Source organism: Canis aureus, chromosome 3, assembly GCF_053574225.1.
Source record: "Canis aureus isolate CA01 chromosome 3, VMU_Caureus_v.1.0, whole genome shotgun sequence".
Taxonomy (NCBI): domain Eukaryota; kingdom Metazoa; phylum Chordata; class Mammalia; order Carnivora; family Canidae; genus Canis; species Canis aureus.
Genome location: NC_135613.1, coordinates 14384106 through 14398693, shown reverse-complemented (window position 1 = coordinate 14398693; position 14588 = coordinate 14384106). Strand labels below are relative to the sequence as shown.

Below are 14588 nucleotides of genomic sequence, written 5' to 3'. Positions count from 1 at the left end.
AACTATGGAGAAGGTCACTGCCATTTAGTCCCTGACATTTACAGTCTAAATTCTTCCTTTACATATCATCTTTCATTATAGAAAGAATTATTTTATCTACACATTGAGTTAAATAAATACATGTACATTCAGAGAGAGGAAAGCATGGCCTTCTAATCCACTGCTAAATGAGATTACAATTATTTTTTTCTACACACAACACAGTATCTATTAGTGTTCAAAATAGGATCCAGAGACACTGACAGACTAACCATCTATCAGATATAATATATTATTTATAATAGATGAGTGATTATGTTGATAAAATCCCTTATACAATTGAAAAGTTATTTTTAAAGCTCAGAATTTATGTTTATTCAATATATATATTGAATACTAAAAAAAAAAAAATATATATATATATATATTGAATACTACTATAGGGTAGGGGCTAAGTCTGTCACAACATTGCTTAATTTTTTTTACCTGTAATGGGTATGACATTCCATTGAACTCAATAATTAAAATTAACACCCCTGATATTAAAGCATGATTGGCAAGATTATTTGGCTATAGTTCTCCATGCCTAAAAATATTTTTAAATTATTAACTATCAATTATTATTTTGAAAGTTACTTGTCCTCTACAACTTGTCCTCCCAAATCTTGCATTATCATGTCCTGTACTAGAGTTCCTATTGAAATTACGAGATCATCCTTATATCTTAATCAATGCTACAGCTCCAAACTTTTCCAGAGGAGAGGCTCCTTTTGACTTTTCCTGCAGAGAAGACAGTAATGGGTTGTGAAAGGTACACATTAGGAGCATAGCAACCAGTTAAATTGCCACGCCTCTGAAAATATTACTCAGTTGTCAGAGAAGCAAAAGGCACTTTATAACCAGCCTCATAGGTCTCTGACTTATTGGTACATGGTGATCAATACTACTGTTAGAGTATACTAATCTATTGAGTTTAATGATATAATTTTGATACATTTATACCTATCTAAAATTACAGCAGCATCAATATTACCTTTAGTAAACTGGCAGCATTTGTACATAAAAATAACACAGTCACGTGTCTTCCATCTAAATTTTATCCCTGGAAATATGAAGTATAAAACTAAAAATGTATTGTTCTTTTTCTTTTTTAAAAAATGTATGTTCTTATTTCTAATGTGAATATCATCCATTTTCTGTGGAACAGGTGATGGCAGGAAAGAGAAGTTTAAAAACATAATCATTTTCTATATAAATTTTAATATGCTGCCAAAAGTTTGAAAATGGACAGGTCAAGGTAAAGAAATGATATTGTCCTTACCTGTCTGTGATTCCACATGAGTCTATCTGGAGGTCACTGAAGTTTCCAAGGGATCCCTGTTGAACTGAAATCAGATCTACTATCCTGTTACTGATAGAAATGAGTCTCATGCATCCCTGAAATCCATCAAGTGGATTTTTACATTTGGATCCAAAGCTGTTGTCAGGACAACCTGACCAAAACAAAACAAAACAAAGTTAAGTTAGGATATATCATAATGAATCAGGATTTAGTATCACAGACTACTTCACTATGAAAAAAGAAAGAGGCACTTGATTAATTTCTTTAAATTAAAAGAGAGAAGAAGGGCCCCTCGTAGTCATCATTAGTTTAATCTAAATGACATATTGCAATTCATACAAATATTTCTCTTACTACCACAGGATTCACATAAAATAATGTTATAATAGTTATTATACATTATATATACTATTATTATCATTATATAATATTAAATGATATATTAAACACAGGAAAAAAGGCATAAAGATTGAAAATGTACACTGTAGATAAGAAAAGATAAATCAATAACAGTGAAACCTTGGCATTTAAAGCTAACAATTTGGAAAAGAGTTATATTGGCTTGGAATAACATTACCAACTATTTAATTACATACTTTATTTTCATATGCATATAAGAGCCATACACACATGCATTTTAATAAATCATAATGACTTAATGTCAAAAACATTTCATTGTGATTTTATTTATTCTTTGCTTCATAAAAGAATGTTCCATTTATATTGACTTTTTTCTAACACTTACCTAAGACCTGTTTCTAATTATTTAAGTAATAAAGAACTATATTATTAACCATTATTCTCTAGGATTTAATGATGTTCTAAGTGTTTCTCTAGCCAAGTGAAATAAATAATTTTATGGAGTATGAACACATATATTATACTTATGTATTTTTCATTAATCTTTCTTTGCTGTTATGGTTGTCAAGCTCTATTACAGTTTCAAAGAATAAGAAATGAATCAGCAACTTACTAATTCCTATACAATCCACACTCTTTTTCTTCCTAATTCCTATACAATCCATACTCTTTTTCTAATTATAATTAAATATTGTGACTGAGGATATTTCCCTTTAATGCTTGCTTTCCTAACAAAACACATTTACATGGCAAGTAAAGGCCAGGATTCATATTTAAAACTGTTATCAAGGGCATTGGAATATCACATTTTAACCAAGGGAGGCTTTGAAGTTTCAAATTTGATAGATCAAGGAAAGGTGATGAAAGCTCTTTGACTATCAATTTATTGTGCATGGTACAGACACACATTTTCAGTGCTTAAAATTCTTCTGTGGTGTAGGATATGGTTATTATAACTTCGATATGTTTTCTAGATGACTTATTAACCAATTAAGAATGTTAAAGTAAAAACTGAGAGGGTAATAGTTCAATAATATTTGGGGGCGACTACAATATGCCAGGAATATAAACAGCTCTGCTAATCTCCTTTTCTCCAGGTAGTGTTTCCTGACACATTTCAAACCATTTCAGAATAAAATAAATTGTACAATGTGCCTGTAGGGAATAAAACTAAGCAAACGCAGTGACAAAGAAAGATTACGGAACTTTACAGAAAGCACATCGTCATATCACGAGGCACTTCATATTCCTGGCTACAATGTTTAATAAGCAAGAGATTTTATGAATAAAGAAGGGTTCAAGCCAGGTTCGCCTCATTAGTCTACAATAACAGGCAACCACAAGCTAATATAATGCAATAGCAGAGAAAAGTTCAGTACTGAACCTGTCTGAGATAGGAGTTCTAAAATATGAAGATTTCTTGGGAATACTAAATGCTTAATTAATTAATTAATCCATTACTGGAGGCGGTCGGCATGTGAAACACCCCCCGAGGATGACAGATAAATTATCACTCAATGTCACCACACCAGAAGTAAGATGTCAGCTTTGGCTTCATGGTGGTCCAGTCTGTTCACTGGATGGATAATGGCTGATTTACGCAAGTGAGGGTGGAAATACTGCACAAGGCCTAGTGCTTGTCTGTGCTGCACAGGGTGTTATTCAAGAGCACAAAGATCACATGGGGTAATACTGCAGAAATTAGACATTTATCTGTCCTCAACCTGGAGAACACAGATTTAAAATTTACAATTTATAAATGATAAAAGCTGAGCACAATGCACCACAATGAAGTCTGAATTTTTGAAAAGCACTCAGTTGGAGGGAGAAAAAGTAGAAAAGGATGGACAGATAATGGAGTCTCGTGTGGCATATGCAGAACACTGTGGTTTCTGAGAAGCTCCCCTCCCAGGATGACTGTCTCTCTTCCTAGAATGGAACTTCCTAGAATGGAAATACAATGCAGGTTGGTGGAGGAGACTGCAGCCATGTTAGGCAGACTTGAGAATGATAAGATCACTGGAAAGCCACAGGTGAATTAAGAGAGAAGTGGAAGAGAACTGATCTCAGAACATGGGATATTTATTTACTTGAAGATAAACTGGTCGAAGAATTGGCAACTTAAGAAGAGCCTTCCACCTAGATAATATGGATCCTAGTAACATGGGAGGCTCTCACACACACAGAGCAGAGCAGAAGGTCTTCTAGGGCCAACAACTGACAGTTTGCCTTGGGACTCAGGGTGTCCAGTGCTAAAACTGGGAAGAGTTGACACCCACTCTCCTCAAGTCCACTCCCAGAATCCAGAATTGCCAACCTAAAACCCTAAAGTGGACTTCCAGAAGGATGGACCTCCTCTACCAGTCCCTGGACAACAAGTTTGAGAAGAGGAGGGAGAAGGAGGGCAGCAGAAGGCCTCCTGCTTTCTTTGGGCCCCTTGTTCCCAGCCCTGTAAATGTAAGGGTGTACTAGAGTATGTAGGGTGTGTGTTGAGTGATCAGTAGAATCTCGTGCCCAAAATGTCTAGATACTGAAGGACACCAACTGAGATGACTGATTAAACAGAGATACCTAAGTAAACCTGAGATCAGTGACTTTTTTTTAAGTCCTGAAGATTGAATTTTATGATGGAAGCTTCCACAATATATTGGTTGGGAACTCAGAAACACTTTAATAGACACCAAATTATAAAGAACATGAGAGGGAGAATAAAGCTTAAATTCAAGATAATGTTTATAATGAAGAGATAGGACCATGGAGGACCAAATGAATGTTGATGATATTATCTTTCTAAGCTGGGAAATGCACATGTAGATATGCATAGTATCGTAATTAGTACTCTTTAAAATGTATATATGAAAAAAAAATGTATATATGATATAAGACTTGAACTACCGCGGACACTGGTATGGGGAATAGGGGAACTCTCTATCTCTGCAACTTTTTCATAAATTTAAAACTATTCAAAGATTAAAAGTTTATTTAAAAAATAGTGTATATCATTTGCATCATAATAAAAACAACCAAAATTATAGGGTGCACATGGATATATTTCACCATAAAATATGACAGAATGAATAATAGGAAAAATTTCCTCAAAAAATAGGTAGGCATCATTAAATATGAACAGGAAGGATGCAAAATACTTTAAGAATCAGGATTCTATTTTCATGATTTACACTTTTATCCAGTCTATTCATTTTATCTAGTCTTTTTTTCCACATTTAACAACATGCCTGTTTGTAAAATCTCTTTTAGTGCTTCTAAATCTTTTCCTTTGAAGTGAAAGCTCTTAGTTAATTTGTTCTCTATATCTAACCATTTGTTAAAGGAATGTGTTCCTATGGATTGCCATGAAATCAATCATATATTCCATGAGGTTTAATAAACAGCTTGGTTCAAAATGAACAAATCTCACTAAAGGAGGTAATTACATCTTTCAAGACTGTTGCCACTATGCTGCCATTCACAGTAACGGATTATGCAGGGGTTTTGTTTGTTTGTTCCTCCCCCCCACCCCCCCGAAACTGTTTATTTTCCATCAGCCTTATTTCCATTTTGCTTGCCTTTGCAGAAGAGCAGCTTAAGACCATTCAGAGGTTGTTCCTACCCATTTGGAGGCCCAAGCAGGGGGAGCTGCTCCAGTCTTCAGCAGAGAAGCTGCCCGCATTCCAGAGCTGCCTGCGACTCCAGGTTGGGCAGCAGTGAACCCAGGAGCTGGAGCAGTCCCTCCACCCTGAAATTCCTCCTTGGTCACAGCCTTTTCAGCAGCGGCCTGCTCTTCCTTTTCAGTACCTTCAGGAACTCTGTAGAAGCAGAGATCGGGCACAGCTGCCCCATGGGTGTTCATCAGAAACGGTGCACGAATGCGCAGAACTTCCTGGGCCATCGTACCCCACATGAGACCCGCTAAGTGAGCTCCCTTGTTCTGCATGGGATGGAAAGGTTCCCATAGCACAGAGGAGAGCTCTGTGCTACACAGAGTGATGGTAGGAAGGTTAACGTAAGCCTCTGTGAAAGGCTGGTGGTCAGCTCTGGGACCAGTAACCACCAGAAGTCTCGGCTCCCGGAAGGGCACCTGGATCTGGTTAGCGGAGGTTGCAGAGGTAAAGCGGTGGCAATAGGAGTGGCTCCAGTGGCAGCAGCATGCTTCAGCCCAGTGCACGAGCCAGGATTTCTGGACAAGAGGACACCGACATCAGCTAGGTTTTCAACAGCAACAATGGCACGAGCTGCCAGCAGAAGCTCCTCCCAGGTTCTCCTCAGATTCATGACGTAGACTCCATCACCTCTCCTTCTGTAAAAGCACTGTTGTTCCATTTGGCAGTCAAGGTTGGTGCCTCCCAAGTTGGTTCCTGCTGCAAGGAATTTGAGGACATCCTCCTTCATTTGGAGGAACTCAAGGGCTCCAGACACCATGAAAGTTTCCTTTTAAGTTACGACAGGAACCCCGTATGAACCATTTCCCTGGGTAGCACAGAAAGTGTGTGTTTGCTCTTACTATCAGATAAAAGATGTATGATCTATGTGCTTACCATCAATTCTTAGGGAGGAATTTGTATTTTATTGATGAATAATAAAGACTGGGCTACTGCCACCAAATTCAAAAGGGATTCTAGACAGAGGTGACTATTAACATTCCAAATAACAGCAATAAGAAACATTCCAAGTCATGATTAGAAAGAAGTCTTACTACTGCCAGTTTAACAATTTTGCCCTTCTAGTGGCAAATCACATTTTATTTTAATTTTCCAGTGGTAAAGATTCATTTCCATTTCCAAGGTTTTCTTTTCCAAGCTTTTTGTTCAATCAAACATCCAGGGCAGGTATACACTTCATTTGTTTTTGTTCTCTTAGAGAGGTGGCCTGATATTGAAGGTTGATGCCTTAATTTCATCAAATGTATCAGTGCATTATTACTTAGCAATGAACAGAGGTTTCTATGGCTAATTAGGTTAGATTACTTGCCATTGGCATAATATTGTCCTTCTGCATTGGGCAGTAGAAAAGCAATAAGGATGCTCCAGAGGAGCTAAGAGCCATGTTCAGGAAAATACTGTAATAAAATCAGCCCATAAAATCTGAAAAAGCCATATAAGGGCCACTGAACACTAGGAAAATATAACAAAGTTTGAAAGAAGTGAAGAGGGTTGTCTATTTGCAATCATTCGCATTGTAGAAATTGTAAACATGAATATTAGAAATGAATCTTAGGTCCTAGTTGGTCATCTTGATCCACTTAACATTTCCATGTTCACAGCAAGTGAGAAATTATTCCATACTATTGAATTGGTTAAAACATAATGACATCTCCAAGACAAAAGAAAAGGAGGAATAACTGCAAATATGGGTCAATTGCCCGTATGGCCTCACCCCTTCTCTTACCTCCAAAATAATAGGTACCACCTGAATAAAGCTGCTCAGGCCCCAGGGAAGAAGCAGCAGAGGCCACTTGGCCATCTACCACCATACTCAAGTGATTCCTTCTGGCAGATAAGGAGATGGAATGCCACTGCCCATCATTTAATCCAACAACACCTGGGGGAGGCAAAATCAGTTAAAAAGAGATCTCTCTCAACAGTGAACAGTACAAGCAGTTAGTTAGAAACAATATATGCATCACCCAATCAAGTGCAGCACTCAGATACTAATAAAAGGAAACAGAAAGACAGGAAAAGGAAGCAAGCGGGTACCCTCTTGTAGAAATGGTTATTTCTTTCTTAGGGCCTCAGTAAAGAGAACAAAATCCCCAACTTTGGATAAAGTCCTAAGGGGTTAAATTCTTTCAACTATTTGGCAGGGATAGTTTTCAGCTTCCTTTTTTTTTTTTTTTTTTTTTTTTTTTTTTTTTTTAGTTTTCAGCTTCTATAGCATAATTTACCTTTTACGGGGGCAGGGGGGAGGGTTGGGAAGAGCATAAATATTTTTCAAAATTCTAGGTTAGATCCAATAAAATGATTTATCTGCTTTTTTACATTTTTGTGTAGTCACCTTTTATAATATTGTATATTTAGCAGTATCAATCATTACAAAAACTATTATAAGGAATATACAAAGTTTTCCCATATAACATGAAGTTAAAAAACAAACCAGTGTCTAAAACCACATTTACATAGTTGATCCTCATAGTGTGTAGATTCCACATTTGCAAATTCACATACTCACCATAATTTATTTATAACCCCAAAATCAATACTCAGGGCATCTTTGAAATCATTCACAGAAATGCACAGAGTAGTGAAAAAAAATGGAGTTGACAGACACATGTTTCCAGCTGAGGCTAAATAATGAAATGTTTATTTCAGCTCTCATATGTAAACATGTTTCTCAGATTTTTGTGCTTTTGGTTGGTGATTTTGCCATTTTAAAAGACCTCAGGCATAGTGATGAAGTACTCTCTGGTGTTTCAAATGCAAGAAGGCTGTGCTGTGCCTCACAGAGAAAATACACATGCTCGATGAATGTCATTCAGGCACTGGTTATAGTGCAGTTGGCCATGAGTTCAATGTTAATGAATCAAAATATATGTTAAATATGGTATCTTTAACCAAAATCACACATAAAGCAAGGTTATTTATTGACTGGTGGACAAAAATATTGTGGCCAGAAGATCACAGGAACCTAATCCCTAATTCCCCTAGGAGTGGTAGTTTAATATTAACTAATTCAACTTTCACAACTTTATACAACGTAATTATTGCAAATAATGAGAATTAATTACATATATACAATTCTAATGATATTCCTACTTTTGTATAAATATGGAGAAGGGCTGAAAGGAAATATCTCTATATAAATAGCAATTTTTGCATAATGGAAAATTGTGGGTTTTATTCGTTTTTATATTATATATATATGACCAAAAATTGCATTAATCAAAAATCAAAGTATTCTCATCACCTCTAAAAAACAATCTCCCATCCCTCCCAATGCAGCTCTATTTTCATGAATCCATGAGATGACTTAGCCCTTTCATTCTTAAAGGGAATTAAGTCTACAAGGGCTCTATGACAGAATATCAGCAGACAGGTGGAGACTAAGCATCTCCATTGTGGATTTACCAGTGAGATTTATACCCATTGAATACTTGATACCATATGATTTTGTAGATGAAATTAGTAAACTAAAATAGGAGTACTCTATTAAACCCAAAGGTCAAGGTCTCTTTTCTGATACTATGTACAATGCACAATTTCTTTAGTTCTCCAGCTATTTTTGACAAGCTTTCAGATAGAAAATGTGTAGAAGCTCTCTTAGGTGATTAAGCTCTTTGCCCTGGATTTATTTGGTATAACGCAAATTCCATCCTGGGCACCGAAGCTCATTTTTATACTACATTCAGGAAGAAAAAAGATTTTCAAAGACCCAACTGGCTTGGTTTGTGAAAGGTAATGAGAAAGACCTGAAAAAATGAAAAATGTAGGTTAGATACTTTTAGACACATTTTCTAAGAGTGGGCTCTGAAATAGACGACTGAAGAGTTATGTAATCCCTGACGGTATGAGATTGGACTAAAATAAATCAAATGCCCCAGATTTGTCATCTAGAGCTTCCTTTAAGATGATACATTTAGAGTGAAAGTCCTTGCACTGAGCTTTGCATCACACCTACGGACACTTCCCACCCTCCTTCCACAACCACAGGCCTCCTATTGGTTCTCTCAAAGTTTGGGCATGCCTGTAAACATGACTCTGCTTCTGTTATCTTATCTTAGATTTCAACTGGTCCAGGACAGTGCTTCTCAAACTACCTGTAGTGATGAACATTTTCTCTTCTGGTCTATTGCAGCCTGATACTTTCATAAAATTCAGTGAAAGTTAGTTACTAAAATTAAAGAAGACATAAAAGCCTGGCATCCATGGGTTTGGATGGCACAGCAAGATATTGCTCCAACAGTTTCTTTGAACTTAATCCAAAGTTTTATGCTCCTCTAGGAAACAAATATTTCACTGAATGACAGTCCAGGGACCACACTTCGAGTAGCAGGTATCTGCTTGGTGAAGCATACCGCAGGATTATAGTCAAAGGCTCTGGAATTTCTTCTGCCAACACAGAAGCCAATTCAGATTAACAGCAAAAGACTGCTGGGGTAGCCACTCTGTCATTTGACACAGTTAAGTCACCCACCTAACTAGCTAGCATGTTGTAAAGTTGTGCTGTTTGTGGGGAAGCCTTTGGAAAGCTCTTCTCAAGCCTCATTTTTGACAGATACCTGACTTATGAGAAGGCTTGTTACCCATTAGTGGGATTTATTACATAAATTAAACAATGAAAAGTCCATTTAATTTTTTTCTCTTAACTTGACATAATAAAAGGATAATTTTAAAATTAGATTCATTTTTTTTAAGTGTACAACTCCTTCCCACTTTTAGGTCTGATGAGAGGCAGCACCTTAAAAGACCACATCACTGTAAAAGAAGAGACGAAGAATCACAGAATTTGTACTTTTTCTTGTTCATGACATTAGGTAAGTAAATGCTAATTCTAGGACTGCTCCCACCACTCATTAAATGTTGAGTCTAGGGGAGGAGCATGTTGTTGGTATAATAATAAAATAATAGTAACAGGTTTTATTGAACTAGTATTCATGCATTGTATATTTAACCTTCAACATTGCTGTTATCATGGTTGTTTGAAATATGGAGAAAAGGAGACTCAAGTTAGAAGAATGAATCATCCAAGGTAATGTTCAGCTGGTAAGCTGATTCTAAAACCCATACTCTTCTCTGCCTGCAGGACACTTCGGTCCCCTTATCTTTTTAAAAACAGAAAAGCAGCCCCCAAGAGCTAGGAAGTGGCTTGGCACTCTGGGCAAGGCCTTGGTGGTATGAGAAGTTGGGGGGCACTCAGAGCTAGGTCTTGGTGTTCTCCTGGTGAATACAATTCTTGTAGAACACCAATATTAGACAAGGTAACTCTGTGATTACAATGAAATTGGACCAAAAAAAAAAAAAAGTCAAAACTACTTTATAATCTGTGTAAGTCCAGGCAATAACAAGGCTAGTGTGTAAGCCACAAAGATACCAAACTTCCTCTTCTGGATAATATGAATGACAACCGATTTTTACCTACACCAATCACAGCTTTGGCCTTATTTCATTCCTCCATCCTAGATAAGATTTACAAAGAATACTCATCACACAATTACCCTCACTTCTTAGCAGCATTTAATCCAGAGCAATGTTCCACTTCCTCAAAACCTCCCCCCAAATAAACTAACAATCCAAAACTCTTATAATAAATCATCCTTAAAAACTTTATATTAAGACACACCCATGGCTCCCTAGATTGTGTGTTCTCCTTGCTGCAATAAGCAATAAATCCAACTTGTTTGAGTACAGGTATGTTCACTGTGGACTTTGGGTGGAAAGCATGGACAACTCTAAAGGGAGTAATAGAAGAATAGAATAATAAATAGATGTGTTTACAACTGCAGGTAGTCAGAGAGAACACGACTGTTTACCAGAACTCTCTCCCTCTCCCTCTCTTCTCTTCTCCCTTCCTCTTCCCCTCCTCTTCCTTCTTTCTCTTTCTCTGTCTTTCCATCTCTCTCTCTTCCTCACTTTCTCAGGTCCAACCACATAAACACATAAAATACAGAAGGAGGAAAACGATTTATATCTGGTCCTTGTATACAATCTACTGGTACTAACCCTAAATTGCTACAAGAAAAAAAAAAAAAAAACAACTCTGACAGCTTAGCCACCATCACTCCCTCATAAGACTATAATAGGCATCCATGAAATAAGATGTATAAAGAAAAAAAGCCTGTTGTACAGGGTAGGTTCTTTGCAAAGGTGCAAAAGGCAGTTATATGTAGACTATTGCTCAAGGAGCAACTGAAGGGCTTTTCCTGTTTTTAAATACCTTTAAGTGCTCTGAAACAGTGTCAGAAATTCCTATATCCATTAACTATATTCACTAAGCAGAACTAAAGTTCCAGGCCACCACATAGCTCTTGTCAAGATGAAAATATGGAGATTACTGGTGCCAATCACTTTAGGAGAAAGAGGGAATTTCAGGGAGTGACAGGTAAGACTGAAAGGTAAGGACTATTCCAACAATGAAAGAGAAGAAAGTGGAATAAAACAAGGCTTCTCTTGGCTTAGACAAATCAAGCAGGCTGCTCCTCTGCCAGGGCCACTAGAATCCTGAAGGTCTAGTAAAGGCAAAATGCTAGAAACGTCCTTATTCTGCAAGCCCACATCACCAGCCCTGCCCATAAGAGCAAGAAGCTGGCTTATAGGTATGATTTTCACCTTCAGGCAAAAGCAGCAGCAGAAACACTAAATCATAGCAGAAATCTCAAATCCTACAATAACAAGTTTGTTTTAAATAGGAAAATATAACTACATTGTTCACTGGGTCCTTGATGCCATCTGAACGATTTTTGTTTTGACATCTATAAAAGCAACAAAGACTGGAAATATTTTGTGTCATGAGGGGTTTTGTAATACTGCTGATATCTTTTATAGTTTAGACTAATATCTTTAATATTTCAAATATGATACAGGCTGACACAATATTTTCAAAGAATTCCTAGTGACAATTTGCCAAACTGCATATCACATTAAAAATTTATGCTGCTAATTCAAAGATTTGGACAATTCAGTTCTTTCTCAACACAATTTAGTTTTTATTCCACTGCAAAAGCTATAAACATTTTGATTCTTAAAACTTATAAGATTAGTAATTTATATCTTTAATAGCTAAGAAAACTTGAGCCACCCTGATAGAATAGAAAGCTTTACCATAATATGATGTAAACCCATCAACAAGTACGTGATTCCCTTTGAAGAGTCATTAAAATACATCCGGACAAATGACTTAATCTTTGAACATTGTACATGTGAAAGCTTTCCCCCATGAGAGAACCAATGAACCACCCACCCACCTACCATTTGCATAGTCTGTTTTCAAGTGCAAAGAGTGCCTGCCTCACTGAAAATGGCCAAAATTGGGATTTTTAAAGCAACTGGAAAAATGAGGGTGGAGGAGTTGGTAAATCAAAACCTTCCTGCGTAATCTGAAGTGTAACAATTTTTCCTATGTTGGCGTTCATGCAGAGTCTAGGCTCTTTTTTATTATTTTTTATTGGAAACAATCACACTGAGTCTTATGATGCCATAATGGATTATATTGTGTATTAATTTAAACATTAATTTAGAAATTTTAAAAGTCAATCAGAGTATTCTATATAGACTTATGCCTAGTAATTTAATAAATATTCATATCCGTAATGTGTTTAGAAATGGACTAACTTCATGGGGCTCACTATAGTAACATTGTACCGAAGCAGTTTCTTTAAGATGTTGAAAGAAGGATATGAATATAACCACTTCTTAGGATGTCAAATAAATAACAATAAGCTACACATTACTGACAAGCTTACATTTTCAGGCCCTCATTTTAGGGAGCCTATTAATTATTCATATGGCACTGATTAATTTATTTCCTTTTGTCAAGCCTGAAAATCTACCACATTTTGAGCATTACATTAGAAAGTCACAGCACAGTGGCTGTTTAAAATTATAATTAATATTGAACTTTCAGCTCCCAGATTTAAACTACACTGATATATTGAACAACAAAAAAGATATAAAGTCTATGCATTTGTGCATCTATTTGTATACCTGTTTTCCCTATATTTAGTTTCCACCTGTAATCTGGCTGATTTTCCTCTCCCAGTCATATTCTATTAATTTTCCTCATAGTTAATATAGAGGAGTAATACAATGGTATCTTTAAATTTTTTTAAAGATCATTTATTAAACTGATGTAGCAATTTACCCCAATGTGACCTCTAGTTGGTTGGCTTGGGTGTTATTCCACATATATGAAAATGTGATGGAGATCCCTTGTCAAGAGCTATATAATTTTAATGAAGAGACAAAAATATCCCTCACCCAAAGCACTGACCTAAATTAGACATTAATTTTCAGATACTCATATAGTCTCCTTAATTATAGTACTTCAAATCATTATGATACCGTATTGCCTAGAAGTGGAGAGAATCCCATTTGGTGCCCAAATAAGAACTTTGCAGAAATCTTTTCATCCTCCCCAAATATATCCAACTCTGTACAGAATACATGAGCAAGTGAAGTTACTTTGACTAAGCATTTCGTTTTTTCATTGCACACGAAAATAGAAACAGAGATATAGATCCAGGAGAGACCGCTCCTTTTCTCTCAAGGACCAGATAAGGCTAATAGTTGTGTAAGACAGAGCCTAGTTCTTCCACTGAAGATGCCCAGTAAACTTTTGGGTCCATTTCAAAGTCTTTTGCATTTTTCCCAAAACACATTTCCTCAGAATATATTGTGTGGGCAAGAGGGTCATGAAAGGAAATTTCTATTTCCCCTATCATTCAGTTAATAAGAACTGCTAGTGTCTAGGCCATATTTAAAAGGAAATTGGAATCAAGGGCCTGTAAGGAAGAGCACTGATAATCTTATTAACTCAAGTATTCGTTTATTAAACAAATACTACATTTTTGGTTATGCACAAGACTTTACGGAAAAGGGACCAAGAGATAATGAAATCTTTCAAAACCATATGCTCTGCCTGCAGGAATACACTTATTACCTGCTGTGATGTCACTGGGTAATCTTCCTGGCTGGTAGAGATTCAGCTTAAGTTTTCCATCATTAAGAAAGAGGAGGAGACCCCCTGAAACCAGCTGAAGTTCACTGAATAGCAGAAGTCCTGCCTTATTCCAGGTTCGAAATTGAAAAGAGGCAGAAAGCTCGTCCTCCCCGGAAAAGCCTGGCAGGGCTAAGTAACTCCTGGGGCTGAGGAAAGTCACAGGCACGGACTGTGATTGTGAACAAGAAAATGACACATTTCCCTGAGAAGAAAGCAAAAAAAAAAAAAAAAAGCTTTAAGAATGACTCACATCATTTTA

At 36.5% G+C, this 14588-nt stretch overlaps 1 protein-coding gene across 1 annotated transcript in view; it reads right to left on the bottom strand.

The window, feature by feature from the left end:
• CNTNAP4 (contactin associated protein family member 4) overlaps positions 1–14588 on the bottom strand; it is a 242322-nt gene that overhangs the window by 81977 nt on the left and 145757 nt on the right. The window contains exons 8-10 of the mRNA XM_077890879.1: positions 14270–14531; positions 7067–7219; positions 1301–1472 (exon numbers count right to left, since the gene is read on the bottom strand). Of these exons, the coding sequence (XP_077747005.1) occupies positions 1301–1472; positions 7067–7219; positions 14270–14531 (587 nt within the window). The remainder of the gene's footprint in view (positions 1–1300; positions 1473–7066; positions 7220–14269; positions 14532–14588) is intronic.